Below are 18,932 nucleotides of genomic sequence, written 5' to 3' on the forward strand. Positions count from 1 at the left end.
TGTCAATGCTAATATGGCTAACATTTGCTAGCTAGCTAACCAAATCAAATCAAATTTTATTTGTCACATACACATGGTTAGCAGATGTTAAATGCGAGTGTAGCGAAATGCTTGTGCTTCTAGTTCCGACAATGCAGTGATAACCAACAAGTAATCTAACTAACAATTCCAAAACTACTGTCTTATACACAGTGTAAGGGGATAAGGAACATGTACATAAGGATATATGAATGAGTGATGGTACAGAGCAGCATACAGTAGATGGTATCGAGTACAGTATATACATATGAGATGAGTGTGTAGACAAAGTAAACAAAGTGGCATAGTTAAAGTGGCTAGTGATACATGTGTTACATAAGGATGCTGTCGATGATGTAGAGTACAGTATATACATATGCATATGAGATGAATAATGTAGGGTAAGTAACATTATATAAGGTAGCATTGTTTAAAGTGGCTAGTGATATATTTACATCATTTCCCATCAATTCCCATTATTAAAATGGCTGGAGTTGGGTCAGTGTCAATGACAGTGTGTTGGCAGCAGCCACTCAATGTTAGTGGTGGCTGTTTAACAGTCTGATGGCCTTGAGATAGAAGCTGTTTTTCAGTCTCTCGGTCCCAGCTTTGATGCACCTGTACTGACCTCGCCTTCTGGATGATAGCGGGGTGAACAGGCAGTGGTTCGGGTGGTTGATGTCCTTGATGATCTTTATGGCCTTCCTGTAACAACGGGTGGTGTAGGTGTCCTGGAGGGCAGGTAGTTTGCCCCCGGTGATGCGTTGTGCAGTCCTCACTACCCTCTGGAGAGCCTTACGGTTGAGGGCGGAGCAGTTGCCGTACCAGGCGGTGATACAGCCCGCCAGGATGCTCTCGATTGTGCATCTGTAGAAGTTTGTGAGTGCTTTTGGTGACAAGCCGAATTTCTTCAGCCTCCCGAGGTTGAATAGGCGCTGCTGCGCCTTCTTCACGACGCTGTCAGTGTGAGTGGACCAATTCAGTTTGTCTGTGATGTGTATGCCGAGGAACTTAAAACTAGCTACCCTCTCCACTACTGTTCCATCGATGTGGATAGGGGGGTGTTCCCTCTGCTGTTTCCTGAAGTCCACAATCATCTCCTTAGTTTTGTTGACGTTGAGTGTGAGGTTATTTTCCTGACACCACACTCCGAGGGCCCTCACCTCCTCCCTGTAGGCCGTCTCGTCGTTGTTGGTAATCAAGCCTACCACTGTTGTGTCGTCCGCAAAGTTGATGATTGAGTTGGAGGCGTGCGTGGCTACGCAGTCGTAGGTGAACAGGGAGTACAGGAGAGGGCTCAGAACGCACCCTTGTGGGGCCCCTGTGTTGAGGAACAGCGGGGAGGAGATGTTGTTGCCTACCCTCACCACCTGGGGGCGGCCCGTCAGGAAGTCCAGTACCCAGTTGCACAGGGCGGGGTCGAGACCCAGGGTCTCGAGCTTGATGACGAGCTTGGAGGGTACTATGGTGTTGATTAGAACCAACAACCAACAACTGTAACGATGTATCAGTGAGATAACAAGTGCTCATTGTGCAAATGTATATGTTTTCAATAAACATTGAAGACGAAATACAGCTTACATGTTGTCAACAATCTAAGCCAACCTGGTCTGTTTTGCCGCATAGTTGCGAACACATCGGTCTTGTTGCTAAACAACCAACCAGTCATTAGAGATAGTGTTAGAGGACGCAACACTGTATCTGTTCCATTATGGCGTCAGTGAGAGCATGGGCAGCGTCATTGAGACCATCTCCATTTTGAAGTAGTCAATTCTTTCTTCTACTACTTTTAAGAGTTGGTAAACAAACTGAAAGGGTGCATACTGCCACCTGGTGTTGTAACTTTAATGTGTTTGAGTTAATGTTTAAGTTCATTCTTTGAGCTGAGATATTTGAGATAATTCTTTAGATTTATTTGCATATGTAATTGTATTGGGTTGTGTTGAATTACGTTTTTTGACTGCAAGTCCCAGAATGCCTTGTGAGAGGAATGAGTGATAACGCGCCAATTATGTGCAGGTGTGGGGGGTGATTGTGGCTGACTTTCCGACAGCATCTTACCTGCATTGCTCTGTACCAAAACCATTGTTGTTAAATGTAACGTAAACAAGTATTCTTACTAAAATACGTTTTCTTATCAAAACCGGCGTCCCGAGTCATTAATTTGAAGTTAGCAAATCTAAAACCTGGAGTGTGTTCTTTGAACAGATAAAAAGCCAAGGTTGGTGATTTACTTCCAACCTGCAGTTATGGAATGTTTACTCAAGGGAATAATTTATTGACTGATCCCTCCTGATGACCTGGATAGAATTATGTGATCCTTCCTTAACCCATAGGAAGTCTCACCTAGTTGACTACTTCAAAATGGTGAAAGTCCTCAATTGGCGCTGCCTATACTAGACACTAGAGTTCTCCATCTATCTCAATGGGTTGGCTACTCTTCCAGGATTACAAGCTAGCTATACCTTGGACGTTTCTCTGACGATCTGTTGACAATCTGAGGAAGATATGTAACTTGTTGTAACTTGTCACTCTGATCTTAATTAAAAGCGCATCTCAGCAGAAATGTAAAAGCAAATGTTTGTTTTTTAGTTTTTTTGTGCTGGCAACAATCTAGAATTTTATTCAGCAGCAGTAATAGCGCTGTGTCCGACCACAATTGTAGCGGCCCTCTTGGCTGCAGTGACAATTTTCAGTTTTAAAGCTAATTTCCGCCAATACACATTTTGCCAAGGCTTATTCCATATTTCTATGCTTTCTGAGAGACACAAACATTATAGCAAAATCAATTGGAGCACCATGCCGTGCCATTTTATTTTAAATTGTCCCCGACTGTCTAGTATTGATTAATATAGGGGAAACACATTTGCAAATTTCAGTGTCTGCCCAAACATAGGCTTACGACCTTGAAAGGGGTTCTCGGGGTCTGCATGAGCAATCAACTCAACTTCTGCATGCTAGCTTGTTCGCGCTCCAAAAAAACAAACCACTAAAGGTATTGTTACAGAACCAGATCTGAAGGCTCACACACATTTTAAATACTTTATTTGAATCCATTAATCATATATACAAAAAAGGATCCAAACAATTCAAAGGTCCCTGTAAGCACCTCCTTCTCCAAACAGCTAGGCTGCCCACGACAGCTGAAACAGAGCAGTACCTAGCCAATTGCTTTGTTTTTGTCAGGTCCACAATCTGGAGGCAACGCACCGCAACCCTGTGAACATGGCCGAGACTGCCCAATATCAGCCGTCAAATGAGCAACCCACTTGCAAAATAAGCACCTTCCCTTGGCCTAGCAACAACAATACCTGGTGTATTTGGCACACAGGAAAACACATCATCAACATCAAACCAGCTTTCCCTTACAAGAATGTTTATGCATGCGTGCTGTTGGCAAAATCCCTGGCCTCACCTCGCTGGCTATAAGGTCAACAAGGCAGTCATGTCTAGCAATGTACAAATCCTTGTATGAACAGCAGCCATTTACAACATGGGCAATGGACTCCATTACATTTGACTCATCTGGAATACAAAATGGATCATGGTTTGCAAGGAAGTCAGAGGACAAAAATCAGTTAACCACCTAAATGAGGAACTCAATTTAACCTTGCGCAATACTCTAGATGCAGTTGCACCCCTAAATACTAAAAACATTTGTCATAAGAAACTAGATCCCTGGTATACAGAAAATACCCGAGCTCTGAAGCAAGCTTCTAGAAAATTGGAACGGAAATGGCGCCACACCAAACTAGCTTGGAAAGACAGTACCGTGCAGTATCGAAGAGCCTTCACTGCTGCTCAATCATCCTATTTGTCAAACTTAATTAAGGAAAATAAGAACAATCTGAAATGTATTTTTGATACTGTCACAAAGCTAACTAAAAAGCAGCGTTCCCCAAGAGAGGCTGGCTTTCACTTCAGCAGTAATAAATTCATCAACTTCTTTGAAGAAAAGATCATGATCATTAGAAAGCTAATTACGGACTCCTCTTTAAATCTGCATATTCCTCCAAAGCTCAGTTGTCCTGAGTCTGCACACCTCTGCCAGGACCTAGGATCAAGGGAGACACTCAAGGCTTTTAGTACTATATCACTTGACACAATGATGAAAATAATCATGGCCTCTAAACCTTTAAGCTGCATACTGGACCCTATTCCAACTAAACTACTGAAAGAGCTGCTTCCTGTGCGTCTCTCTATCCACCAGATGTGTACCAAACTCACTAAAAGTGGCAGTAATAATATGCCTCTCTTGAAAAAGCCAAACTTTGACCCAGAAAATATAAAAAACGATCAGCCTATATCGAATCTTCCATTCCTCTCAAAATGTTTAGAAAAAGCTGTTGCGCAGCAACTAACTGCCTTCCTGAAGACAAACAATGTATACGACCCCATCATAGCACTGAGACTGCACTTGTGAAGGTGGTAAATGACCTTTTAATGGCGTCAGACTGAGGCTCTGCATCTGTACTCGTGCTCCTAGACCTTAGTGCTGCTTTTGATACCATTGATCACCACATTCTTTTGGAGAGATTGGAAACCAAATTGGTCTACGCGGACAAGTTCTGATCTGGTTTAGATCTTATCTGTCGGAAAGATATCAGTTTGTCTCTGTGAATGGTTTGTCCTCTGACAAATCAACTGTACATTTCGGTGTTCCTCAAGGTTCCGTTTTAGGACCTCTACTGTTTTCACTATATATTTTACCTCTTGGGGATATCATTCAAAAACATAATGTTAACTTTCACTGGTATGCGGATCACCCACAGCCGTACATTTCAATGAAACTTGGTGAAGCCCCATAATTGCCCTCGCTAGAAGCCTGTGTTTCAGACATAAGGAAGTGGATGGCTGCAAACTTTCTACTTTTAAACTCGGACAAAACAGAGATGGTTGTTCTAGGTCCCAAGAAACAAAGAGATCTTCTGTTGAATCTGACAATTCATCTTGATGGTTGTACAGTCGTTTCAAATAAAACTGTGAAGGACCTCGGCGTTACTCTGGACCCTCTCTTTTGATGAACATATCAAGACTGTTTCAAGGACAGCTTTTTTCCATCTACGTAAACATTGCAAAAATCAGAAACTTTCTGTCCAGAAATTTGGCAGAAAAATTAATTACTGCAATGCTCTACTTTCCAGCAACCCGGATAAAGTACTAAATAAACTTCAGTTAGTGCTAAATACGGCTGCTAGAATCCTGACTAGAACCAAAAAATGTGATCATATTACTCCAGTGCTAGCCTCCAATTTCAAGGTTTTACTGCTAACCTACAAAGCATTACATGGGCTTGCTCCTACCTATCTTTCCAATTTGGTCCTGCCGTACATTCCTACACGCACGCTACGGTCACAAGAAGAGGACTGGCCACCCCTCATAGTCTGGTTCCTCTCAAGGTTTCTTCCTAGCTTTTGACCTTTCTTGGGAGTTTTCCTAGCCACCGTGCTTCTACACCTGCATTGCTTGCTGTTTGGGGTTTTAGGCTGGGTTTCTGTACAGCACTTTGAGATATCAGCTGATGTAAGAAGGGCTATATAAATACATTTGATTTGATTTGCAGGGTACCAGAGTGCTATACTATATTTTGTTGGTAGAACTTGCAGCCTCGCCTTAACAGTAAAGGTGAGAATGTCCTCGCCAATGGCAGTATTCTGGTACATGGAATGGGAGACAGAGTGGTCAGCACAGTCCAGAGCAGCGAGTTTCCCCAGTAGCCTCAGGCCAGTGTTGCAGTAGCTGCATCTGTCTGATACCAAGGAGTGTTGTCCTGGATGTAGGATGAGATGTTCCATCATGGGTGACAGAAGCCTCCACAATAACACACACACACACACTCTGCTCCATTACAGAGACTTATGCGCAGAGCTGTACCAAGAAAAAACATCATTATAGCATTCGTTTTTTTACTCTCCTGTTAATGTTCTCACTGAGTAGCTGTAGAGATTTTATCATTTCATTTCTATACATAGCCCGGTTTGTTTTGACTGGTGGAAAGAAAGAGAGGAGAGAAAGAGGGAGGAACAGAGAAAACAGGCTCAAATTTAGGTTTTGCAGCTTAATAGACTGAAATGTGAATTATCTCCCTCTCCTCACTCTCAAGCCTCATTTCCAATTGTTAAATGCTCCAGGTCCATACCGCGTTCACTGTAATAACCATTTGAATAACACAAAAAATTAATAACTGTACGAATGCCCAGCCGTCCCATTTTCAGTCAGCTATTTGTAATCTATTTATAAATGTTTTGACAGTTATTTTATTTTCATGAGGTCTCCAGCCATAACTCGCGGTTACAGGGTTATACAGTACTTGTGCAGCCCTAATTGGCAGTGGATCTACCCTCTCTCTCAGAGAGAAATGGAGTCAGAAAGTCCACGTGTGAGTGAGTATAGGAGATACACACTTTTGTATGTGTGTTTCTGATTACAAAAGTGCATGTATGTGTGATTGTGTGTTTCTGAATGTGTGCCTATGTGAAAGTGTGTGAATTTGTAAATCTATAAGTGTCGGTGTGCGTGTGCACATGCATAGAACACGTGTGTGTGTGCGTGCACATGAACATGCATGTTTTCATTGGTGTGTGTGATTCTCAGTGTTCCACTCTCTGGGGCCCTGGTACTTCACTCTAATTACCTGCTAAAGACCTAGAGAAGGGAGTTAATGATGGCTCCCCCAGTAAATGAATGATTTCAATTAGGTACATTGAGGTAAGGGCCCCAGTCAGTCCTGCTGCTCCAGGATACTGCAACTTCATACTGACATGGGTCATTAGTCAGGGGAAACCTTGGTTAACTTCCCTACTTTCAGCCTTGTACATATACTTTCAAACCTTATTCAAATACGTCACAGAAATACAGTAAGAGTCCTTCAGAGTAATTTAAAGTGGAATTGTTTGAGAGAGATGGAATTTAAATGAATTGGCTGAAATGTGTTAATGTAGTATGTCAGAGTTAAACTAGTTATTAGTGGCAAGGAGTTGGTTAATGTGCAGATTTCTATGGCAGTCTTGAACTGATGACAAAGACAGAACAACAAGGACTAACCGTGAATCAAATCTTTATCAAACATAGTTAAAATAACTCTTATGAACATTAATATACTGTATGACAAACATAAATATATACTGAACAACCATAAAAATGCCTATGGCTGGTGTTCAGATGAAGCCTTACTTTGATAAGTAATCGGTTCACTCTGGTAAATATTAGGTACAGAATATAAAAGTGTCTCTTGATTCTCCTTTAAAATGGCATGATGTCTCTTTCAAAGCGCTGGATTGACCACATTTTAGGAGCAGCTGCACTGGAAAAGCCTACAACAGGTTTTCCAGGACTAGCTAATAAACACTCCGGGCTTCAATAGAACACCTGTATCTTTCATGATATCTTTTGCTGATATTGGTCTTTAATGGTTGCTGTCGCTAGTTCGTTAGCTGCTGTCGCTAGTTCCTTGGCTGCTGTCGCTAGTTCCTTGGCTGCTGTCCTTAGTTCCTTGGCTGCTGTCGCTAGTTCCTTGGCTGCTGTCGCTAGTTCCTTGGCTGCTGTCGCTAGTTCCTTGGCTGCTGTCGCTAGTTCGTTGGCTGCTGTCGCTAGTTCCTTGGCTGCTGTCGCTAGTTCCTTGGCTGCTGTCGCTAGTTCCTTGGCTGCTGTCGCTAGTTCCTTGGCTGCTGTCGCTAGTTCCTTGGCTGCTGTCGCTAGTTCGTTGGCTGCTGTCGCAGGTTCGTTGGCTGCTGTCGCAGGTTCGTTGGCTGCTGTCGCAGGTTCGTTGGCTGCTGTCGCTAGTTCGTTTGATGCTACCACTAGTTCGTTGGCTGCTACCGCTAGTTCGTTGGCTGCTGTCGCTAGTTCGTTGGCTGCTGTCGCTAGTTCGTTGGCTGCAACCGCTAGTTTGTTGGCTGCTACCGCTAGTTCGTTGATTGCCTAAATAGAACACTACATGTTGAGGGCTCTTGCAGTTCAAGACCATGCCTTTCGGGCTTTGCAACGCACCAGCAGACTTTGAACGCCGATAATGGAGAAGATGCACTACACACCGTCACAGAACTAGAACAGTGTCAGTGCTGGGTCTATGTCTATACTAAGAAGGATGCCTTTGCCATCTGGGGTGGCTCTAGCCCTCCTTATCATAAGACTATGCCTATGGTGAGAGGGAATGGAGGATGAGAGCTATGAAGGAGAACTACTTAAGCAAGTAATTAGCAACAAGCACATGGCCATATCTGACTGAGCAGCACGGGAACATTATGCATGGAGCTCGAGCACTATCACCACGACGACACACCTCTGGTGCGCTGGCACTGGCTTTTTGCGTTTTTCTGGTCAGTCACGTGAACCCTAAGGAAACAGTGATCTATACTAGAGGTCGACCGATTATGATTTTTCAACGCCGTTACCAGTTATTGGAGGACCAAAAAAGCCGATACTGATTAATCGTGCGATTAAAATAAAAATGTAATAATGACAATTACAACAATACTGAATGAACACTTATTTTAACATAATATAATACATCAATAAAAATCAATTTAGCCTCAAGTAAATAATGAAACATGTTCAATTTGGTTAAAATAATGCAAAAACAAAGTGTTGGAGAAGAAGGTAAAAGTGCAATATGTGCTATGTAAGAAAGCTAACGTTTCAGTTCCTTGCTCAGAACATGAGAACATATGAAAGCTGGTGGTTCATTTTAACATGAGTCTTCAATATTCCCAGGTAAGAAGTTTTAGGTTGTAGTTATTATATGAAGTGCTGTTTGAATGAATGTTTACGCGCCTGCTTCTGCCTACCACCGCTCAGTCAGATACTTGTATGCTCAGTAAGATTATATGCAACGCAGGACACACTAGATAATATCTAGTTATATCATCAACCATGTGTAGTTAACTAGTGATTATGGTTGATTGTTTTTTATAAGATAAGTTTAATGCTAGCTAGCAACTTACCTTGGCTTACTGCATTCACGTAATTGGAAGTCTCCTTGTGGAGTGCAATGAGAGAGAGGCAGGTCATTATTGCGTTGGACTCGTTAACTGTAAGGTTCGAAGATTGGATCCCCCGAGCTGACAAGGTGAAAATCTGTCATTCTGCCAATGAACAAGGCAGTTAACCCACCGTTCCTAGGCCGTCATTGAAAATAAGAATGTGTTCTTAACTGACTTGCCTAGTTAAATAAAAGGTATATATATATATATCTTTTTTTTTACATCGGCAAATCGGAGCCCAAAATACCGATTTCCGATTGTTATAAAAACTTGAAATCGGCCCTAATTAAATCGGCCATTCCAATTCATCGGTCGACCTCTAATCTATACCCACTGTATATGTTCCGTATAAAGCAGTGGTGGAGTCCATGCTCTCACTTTCTCTCCATGTACACGAATGGATATGATGCATAGCACAAATAACCCGACTATTTCTGTGTGATGTATGACGTATCTCCACATACAGCCCTTTGATGTTTGTACAGAGTAGGAAAATATTAGCATGAAACAACCTCTGTTATCAAGGCTACCAGGGAGAAACAGAGCTCATTAAACTACTGTTAAGAAAAACAGCCTGTTATAAAGTTACTGATATCATGGTAAAATATATAGGCCTAGAGCAGGAGGGTAGCTCTCCAGGAACATGGTTGGAGGGAAACCTACAGGACAGTAGCTCTCCAGAAACAAGGTTGGCGAGCCTGGCCTAGAGACTGAACACTAAAGTGTTTCACTATGCAGACTATTCCACAAGGGAACATAAAACCACAACACCTACTATCAATGATTAATTGTATTGTTTTTATTGTACCTTTATTTAACTAGGCAAGTGAGTTAAGAACAAATTCTTATTTACAATGACGGCCTACCCCAGCCAAACTCTCCCCTAATCCGGACAACGCTGGGCCCAATTGTGCGCCGCTCTATACGCCACTCGGGATCCTAACATTATGTAGGTCTAGTTCCTAATGTTATTAAACTAACTTTAATCAAAATGTAGATGAAAATGTCTTGTTTAGCAAGTAGCCTATCACTGTCACTTGAACAATAAACGTCAGAGAAGGCGACTGTTGAATTATAGCACTCAATGTTGTCTCAATCAATATGCTCCCTCACTTCCCATAATGAATTCAGAAATGTAACAACTTCATAAATATGTGACAGGACATTTGAAAGAGACCAAGTGTACAGAGGGGACCCATAATTAAATATGGTGCCAGGGTAATTCAGGGTAATTCATTCCTGCACTGGGTCATTGTTCTGGTTTACTCTACCTACCAGGAGAAGTTCGTAAATTCTACCTGCAGCCCCTGCTTCTCTCTTGTTTTCAGTTGGCGGAGTTAGAAGACCAATTCAGAGGGGCCGGAAATCAAGGTTGTGTACCAACCGGTGGAGGCACAGAGACTACGTTTGTGCAGCCTTCGTGTCCGGTGTGATGTCGTCTCTTCCAAATCCACCCTTGCATCGATCGAGTGCCTCGACCATAGTTTATGATGCTCTACGCTGCACTGTAGTACATCAGCGGCGCAAACGATGACTGAATGCTACATTTACAATACTACGGCTGTTAAGTCACTGATAGATCCAGCCTGCTTCCCTCACTATAAATTGAAGGTAAAGGGCTTCTAAAACATCTGCCCAGACAATATATGTTTTTCTAGTTGATGTGAGGGTAGTGAAAAAATAAAACGACATGGGAGACGGGCTGTCTTTGATGGTCTAAGTACAGTTCATCTGATAAGGAAGCGTGTGCTTTCCCTGTTTAGGTTCAGAGTATGCGCTCGTGCATGCAGGAATGTGATTTTCTGAAGATCCTAGTTTGGAAAAAGCCAGCGTTGTGTTTGAATTGGCTGGTGGTTCTGGGGAATCGCCTAAGGCCCTGAACATTGCTTAACCAAAGCTGCAGGGTTAGTAACTGAACATTGCTTTACCAGAGCTACAGGGTTAGTAACTGAGCATTGCTTTACCAGAGCTGCAGGGTTAGTAACTGAACATTGCTTTACCAGAGCTGCAGGGTTAGTAACTGAGCATTGCTTTACCAGAGCTACAGGGTTAGTAACTGAACATTGCTTTACCAGAGCTGCAGGGTTAGTAACTGAACATTGCTTTACCAGAGCTGCAGGGTTAGTATCTGAACATTGCTTTACCAGAGCTACAGGGTAGGTAACTGAACATTGCTTTACCAGAGCTGCAGGGTTAGTAACTGAACATTGCTTTACCAGAACTGCAGGGTTAGTAACTGAACATTGCTTTACCAGAGCTGCAGGGTAAGTAACTGAACATTGCTTTACCAGAGCTGCAGGGTAAGTCAGGGGAAGAAGTAAAAGTGTCAACACGTTCATGCATAATGTTCTCTCTAGCCCCTGCTCTGTCCCTATAAAGAGCTCGAACACACATTGTTGGTTACGAAAACTGAACTCTGTCTACTCACTCTCTCTCCCCCGCTCACCCCATCTCGCCATTGAAATTGGCTGCAGGCAAGGCATGACAAAGTATCCATAGGATTGAAACATACCTACAGTGCCTATAGAAAGTCTACACCTCCTTTGGATTTATTCTCATTTTATTGTGTTACAGAGTGGGATTCAAATGGATTTGTCATTTGTTGTCAACCATCTACACCAAATACTATTGTCAAAGTGAAATATTTGAAAGACTCATGAAAAATAACACACTAGTATGCCTTGATTAGATAAGTCAATATATGTTAGAAACACTTGGCAGCAATTACAGCTGCGAGTCTTCATGGGTAAGTCACATGATAGGTTTGCACACCTTTATTATGAAATAATTTACCCATTATTCTTTTCAAAATTCCTCAAACTCTGTCAAGGTGTTAGGGGTCGTGGCTAGACAGCAATAGATTTTCAAGCAGATTTAAGTAAAAACTGTAACTTGGCCACTCAGGAACATTCAATGTTGTCTTGGTAAGCAACTCCAGTGTAGATTTGGCTTTGTTTTTGTAGGTTATTTTCCTGGTGAACCGTGAATTCCTCTCCCAGTGTCTGGTGTAAAGCAGACTGAAGCACGTTTACCTCTAGGATTTTGCTTGTGCTTAGCTGCATCCTATTTATTTGAAATCCTGAAAAGCTCCCCAGTCTTTGCCAATGTCAAGCATAACCACACCATGATGCATCCCCCACCATGCTTGAAAATAAGGCAATTACACAGTGATGTGTTGTGTTTAACCCAAACATAAGGCTTTGAATTTAAGCTACATGTTTGCGTGCTATTTTTTACAGTATTACCTTTTTCACCATTTTGTTGTGTTACAGCCTGAATTTAAAAAGGATTACATTTAGATTTTGTGTCACTGCCCTACACAATTAATTAAAAATGTAAACTTGAGTCATTATTCAACCCCTTTGTTATGGCAAGACAAAATAAAGTTCAGGGGTAAAAATGTGCTTAACAATGTGCTTAATAAAGTCATATAATAAGTTGCATGGACTCACTCTGTGTGCAATAGTGTTTACCATGAATTTGAACTTTAATGACTACCTCATCTCTGTACCCCACATATACTATTATCTGTAAGGTCCCTCAGTCAAGCAGTGAATTTCAAACACAGAATCAAAACACAAAGACCAGGGAGGCATGCAAATGCCTCGCAAAGAAGGGCACCTATTGGTAGATGGGTAAAAAAAAAAGCAGACATTAAAAATCCCTTTGAGCATGGTGAAGTTATTCATTACACTTTGAATGGTGTATCAATCCACCCAGTCATTACAAAGATACAGGCATCCTTCCTAACTCAGCTGCCGAAGAGGAAGGAAACCACACAGGGATTTCATCATGAGGACAATGGTGACTTTAAAACAGTTAGAGTTCATGGCTGTGATAGGAGAAAACTGAGGATGGATCAACATTGTAGTTACTCCACAATACTAACCTAAATGACAGAGTAAACAGACGGAAGCCTGTACAGAATAAAAATATTCTAACACATCCTGTTTGCAATTAAGCACTAAAGTAAAGCTGAAAATGTGGCAAAGTGATAACGCTTTGTATTCAGGACATAAAGTTTATGTTTGGGGCAAACCAAACATAACATCACTGAATACCGCTCTTCATATTTTGAAGTATGGTGATGGCTACATCAACGTTATGGGTATGCATGTCATCGGAAAGGACTATGGAGTTTTTTAGGATAAAAAAAAAACAGAAACAATAAGCACAGGAAAAATCCTAGAGAAGAACCTGGTTCAGTCTGCTTTCCAACAGATACTTGGTGACAAATTCATCTTTCAGCAGGATATCATAAAACAACAACCTAATCCACAAGAACAAATATACGCTGGAGTTGCTTACCAAGACGACATTGAATGTTCCTGAGTGGCCTAGTTACAGTTCTGACTTAAATTGTCTTGAAAATATATGGTAAGACTTGAACATGGCAGTCTACCATTAACCAACAACCAACTTGACAGAGCTTGAAGAATTTTTGCAAATGTTGTCAAAATCCAGGTGTGAAAAGCTCTTAGAGACTTGCCCAGAAAGACTGTAATCGCTGCCAAAGGCGATCCTAACATGTATTGACTCAGGGGTGTGAATACTTACACTACCGTTCAAAAGTTTGGGGTCGCTTAGAAATGTCCTTGTTTTTGAAAGAAAAGCACATTTTTCATCCATTAAAATAACATCAAATTGATCAGAAATACAGTGTAGACACTGTTAATGTTGTAAATGACTATTGTAGCTGGAAACGGCTGATTTTTAATGGAATATCTACAGAGGCCCATTATCAGCAACCATCACTGCTGTGTTCCAATGGCACGTTGTGTTGGTTAATCCAAGTTTCATTTCACAAGACTAATTGATCATAAGCAATAAAACTGGCCTTCTTTAGACTAGTTGAGTATCTGGAGCATCAGCCAGAAACAAAGACCTTTCTTCTGAAACTCGTCAGTCTATTCTTGTTCTGAGAAATGAAGGCTATTCAGTGCAAGAAATTGCCAAGAAACTGAAGATCTCGTACAACGCTGTGTACTACTCCCTTCACAGAACAGCGCAAACTGTCTCTAACCAGAATAAAAAGATGAGTGGGAGGCCCCTGGTGCACAACTGAATTACAACAATACTGAATGAACACTTTTTAAAAACTTAATATAATACTTCAATAAAATCAATTTAGCCTCAAATAAATAATGAAACATGTTCAATTTGGTTAAAATAATGCAAAAACAAAGTGTTGTAGAAGAAAGTAAAAGTGAAATATGTGCAATGTGAAAAAGCTAACGTTTAAGTTCCTTGCTCAGAACATGATATGAAAGCTGGTGGTTCCTTTAAACTTGAGTCTTCAATATTCCCAGGTAAGATGTTTTAGGTTGTAGTTATTATAAGAATTATAGGATTATTTCTCTCTATACCATTTGTATTTCATATACCTTTGACCATTGGATGTTCTTATAGGCACTTTGGTATTGCCAGTGTAACAATATAGCTTCTGTCCCTCTCCTCGCCCCACCTGGGCTCGAACCAGGAACACATCGACAACAGCCACCTTCAAAGCATCGTTACCCATCGCTCCACAAAAGCCGCAGCCCTTGCAGAGCAAGGGGAACAACTACTTCAAGGTCTCAGAGCGAGTGACGTCACCGATTGAAACGCGATTAGCGCGCACCTCGCTAACTAGCTAGCCATCGGTTACACCAGCCTAATCTCGGGAGTTGGTAGGCTTGAAGTCATAAACAGCTCAATGCTTGAAGCACAGCGAAGAGCTGCTGGCAAACACACAAAAGGGCTGTTTGAATGAATGCTTACGAGCCTGTTGCTGCCTACCACCGCTCAGTCAGACTGCTCTATCAAATCATAGACTTAATTATAACATAATAACACACAGAAAAATGAGCCTTAGGTCATTATATGGTCAAATCCGGAAACTATATTTTCAAAACAAAACGTTTATCCTTTCCGTGAAATACAGAACCGTTCCATATTTTATCTAACGGTGGCATCCCTATGTCTAAATATTTATGTTACATTGCACAACCTTCAATGTTATGTCATAATCATGTACAATTCTAGCAAATTAATTACGGTCTTTGTTAGGAAGAAATAGTCTTCACACAGTTCGCAACAAGCCAGGCGGCCCAAACTGCTGCATATACCCTGACGACTTGCAAAGAACGCAAGAGAAGTGACACAATTTCCCTACTTAAAATAAATGTATGTTAGCAGGCAATATTAACTAAATACGCAGGTTTAAAAATATATACTTGTGTATTGATTTTAAGAAAAGGCATTGATGTTTATGGTTAGGTACACATTGGTGCAACGACAAATGAGCTTGTTAAATCATCACCCGTTTGGCGAAGTAGGCTGTGATTCGATGAGAAATTAATAGGCACCGCATCGATTATATGCAACGCAGGACAAGCTAGATAAACTAGTAATATCAACCACGTGTAGTTAACTAGTGATTATGTTAAGATTGATTGTTTTTTATAAGATAAGTTTGGCTTCTTGCTGCACTCGCATAACAGGAAGTCAGCCTGCCACTCAGGCTCCCCGTGGAGTGCAATGTAATCGGCCACAATCGGTGTCCAAAAATGCCGTTTACCGATTGTTATGAAAACTTGAAATCGGCCCTAATTAATCGGCCATTCTGATTAATCGGACAACTTCTACTCGTAATTTAACAATTTAATTTGTATTTACAGATGGCATACAAGTTTGTATGAGGTAGGGGTGCCTTCCAATCAAACCTTGCTTTAGGGCCCCCAAAAGGCTAGGGCCGGCCCTGCATGTAGAGACATGGAGACTTAGGGGCCCTGGGCCACTTGAGGCACTCATAAATGCACCTCTACACAGAGCCTCACTTCCTGTGTCTTCAGAAACAGATGGCCATTGTGACTTTCTGGGAGATTTAACCGTTCTCATCTGTGGACGATGTGAGGGTAGAAGGGAAAGGGGCCATGAAGACATTGAAACTGAAAGAAACACTTCTGTCGAAGACCTTACACTAACAGTCAGAGCTTGCTTACTATCCCTCTCGAAAGCCCTTGGAAAACAAACAGCTTGTCAGAAGGACAGGAGTCAGAAGGAGTCAGAAGGACAGAGACAGAGAAAAAGAGGGAGCGAGTGCTGATTTGGAAGCTATCTGGTCTTCTATTTTCACTGTGGGAGCATAACATACCCGAGGCACTTCGCCTACATTTTCCTACCCCTTCTCCTCCTCCCTTTTGAGAGGTATTTCGCCTGAACCTAACTCTCTCCCACCTGGATTTAATATGCTGCAAGCAGGGGGGACTGCGGGGAGAGAGAAAGGGGTAGAGGACTAGCCCAGATGAATCTGAGCCATGAGCTGGAGGGGCACAAGTGTTTACAGAGGGACGAAAGACAGACAGCTCTGACTGAAACCTTCCAAGCGAGTTGGCTGTCATTTCTGGGTTATAAGAAAGGAGTCCTACTTCTTGGCCAAACCTTGAAATAACCTAGAAATGGGTGACAATAGAATTTCACAGAAACCCTAACGACACTAGTAACCACTTCCAAACCAAACCTTTAAGAGAAAGTAAGAGAAAACTCAGATCCAACCCTTTTCAAATTAACAACTACCTTTTACATAGTGGACCTGAAAGACCTAAGAGGCAAGCCTCCAAGCAAGACATTAAACAGTTTTGATGTGGCCAGTAGACAGTTTTGATGTGGCCACTTGTACAGAAATGTGCAGTCTTACCTCGCCCCCTTCGATCCCCAATTTTCCGACTGTTCCGGAAGAGTTCATGACTTCCCCAAACTCTCAAAAGATATTAAGATTCCAGAGCTCTCTCTCCCGACAGAAATGCGATGAAAGAAAAACGCAGTCCCTTAGTCCCTTGTCTTCAGTTGCATGTAGTCTCCAGTGCCGCTGGCTGCTGTGGCAAACCACCTTCATTCAGAAAAATCCCACACTGTGATCAGAATGAACACACACGCACGCATACACGCAAAAACCAAAAGGTGGAGGTAAATACACATACACAAACCCGCTCACGTTCAGAAGTGCACAGTCACACACACCGGCACATGTTCCATGATCCGTTATCAGTTAAGTCATTAGCGCTCCTGCTGCCCCTCAGGAGAACCGTTCCCGAGTGTAACCAAGGAAAACTGATGGAGTCTCTCTTGGCTGGCTCGCCTTTTCCCTGCCGCTCCCCCGTCATCTCCACGCGCTGCCGCCACCCGGGGCCAGGCTCAGTGCGTCTGTGTGTGTGTGTGTAGCGGGCAGCGTTCCCCAGTGTGTTATCGTCTCTGCTGCTCTACTGTCTGTCGGATTCCAGTCCACGAGCAGTTGTTCCTCCTTATCCCCCTCTTCCCTTGTTCTCTCCACCTCCTCTCTTCGATATGGATTCAAGTTTTAGCAGCACCCCCCTCTCATTCCTTCAGTCGGTCTGTGCCACTCCCAGACCTCTCTCTCTCTCTGAAACTCAGACAAGCACTCACACCAAAGAGTGCCGCGGCACTAATGGTATGTTCAACAGAGTGCATGCTCTCTCCCTCTCTCCCTCCCTCCGAGCTCTAGAAATGGCAGCATTCCAGAACTTTCCCTCATCTCCACTCTTGGAGGATGTTAAAGCAATTAAAGTGCACTTCTGGTATTGTGGCTCCTCTCGTAGACTTAATTATAGTGTGTAGGGTACACTAATAGACCAGTTCATTAGCAGCCCATTCAGGCCTCATTAAATATGAACAGATTGGAGCACTTCATTAATATATTGATGACTGGTGTTTAGAGCAACCAGTAATGAACGTTTGACTACATGGATCAACGCAATATTTGTTAGCCGATAAGCCAAGCTAATTCAGATAGGTTAGATTATGTTGGTAATGGGAAAGGCAGTCACATAAGGATTTGAAAAAAAATGGGTAGTACGACCACCTCTTGCTCGGCACTTTGAATGGAACATAGAATAAACCGCTCCCCCTATTGATATTGGTTTGATTTTTGATATGACATGTTGAGATGTGACCGGAAGCCACATTAGGAGAACGACCAAGGTGTCAAGGAGACCACATAGCAAAGTAGCATATACACACACACAAAGATGTGGATGGACACAACAACACAAGCAGCTATTTCAGACATGCTCACACACACACACACACACACAGACACACACAGACACACACACACAAACTCAGCAAAAAAAGAAACATCCCTTTTTCAGGACCCTGTCTTTCAAAGATAATAACAAATAACTTGTAAAGGGTTTAAACACTGTTTCCCATGCTTGATCAATGAACCATAAACAATTCATGAACATGCACCTGTGGAACGGTCGTTAAGACACTAACAGCTTACAGACGGTGATTAAGGTCAGTTATTCAAACTTAGGTCACTAAAAGAGGCCTTTCTACTGACTCTGAAAAACAACAAAAGAAAGATCAGGATCCCTGCTCAATGGCACAAATGTGCCTTAGGCATGCTGCAAGGCGGCATGAGGATTGCAGATGTGGCCAGGGCAATAAATTGCAATGTCCGTACTGTGAGACACCCAAGACAGTGCTACAGGGAGACAGGACGGACAGCTGATCATCCTTACAGTGGCAGACCACGTGTAACACCTGCACAGGATCAGTACATCCGAACATCACACGTGCGAGACAGGTACAGGACGGCAAAAACAACTGCCCGAGTTACACCAGGAACGCACAATCCCTCCATTAGTGCTCAGACTGTCCACAACAGGCTGAGAGAGGCTGGAAGGCAGGTCCTCACCAGACATCACCGGCAACAACGTCGCCTATGGGCACAAACCCACCGTCGCTGACCCAGACAGGACTGGCAAAACGTGCTCTTCACTGACGAGGTTTTGTCTCACCAGGGGTGATGGTCGGATTCGCGTTATCGTCAAAGGAATGAGTGTTACACCGAGGCCTGTACTCGCGGCAGGGATTGATTTGGAGGTGGAGGATCCGTCATGGTCTGGGGCGGTATGTCACATCATCGGA

The 18,932-nt window shown here is 42.5% G+C and overlaps 1 protein-coding gene across 4 annotated transcripts in view; it reads right to left on the reverse strand.

The window, feature by feature from the left end:
* Positions 1 to 18,932, reverse strand: part of LOC124048917 (colorectal mutant cancer protein) — a 127,127-nt gene that overhangs the window by 85,175 nt on the left and 23,020 nt on the right. The window contains exon 1 of one of the 4 annotated variants that reach the window (XM_046370095.1): positions 16,678 to 17,324. The exons of the other annotated variants lie outside the window; for them this stretch is intronic. Within the exon in view, the coding sequence (XP_046226051.1) occupies positions 16,678 to 16,725 (48 nt within the window). The 5' untranslated portion in view covers positions 16,726 to 17,324. Of the gene's footprint in view, positions 1 to 16,677; positions 17,325 to 18,932 lie in introns of those variants that run through there. 4 annotated transcript variants of the gene reach the window in all.

This window comes from Oncorhynchus gorbuscha, linkage group LG11, assembly GCF_021184085.1.
Source record: "Oncorhynchus gorbuscha isolate QuinsamMale2020 ecotype Even-year linkage group LG11, OgorEven_v1.0, whole genome shotgun sequence".
NCBI lineage: Eukaryota > Metazoa > Chordata > Actinopteri > Salmoniformes > Salmonidae > Oncorhynchus > Oncorhynchus gorbuscha.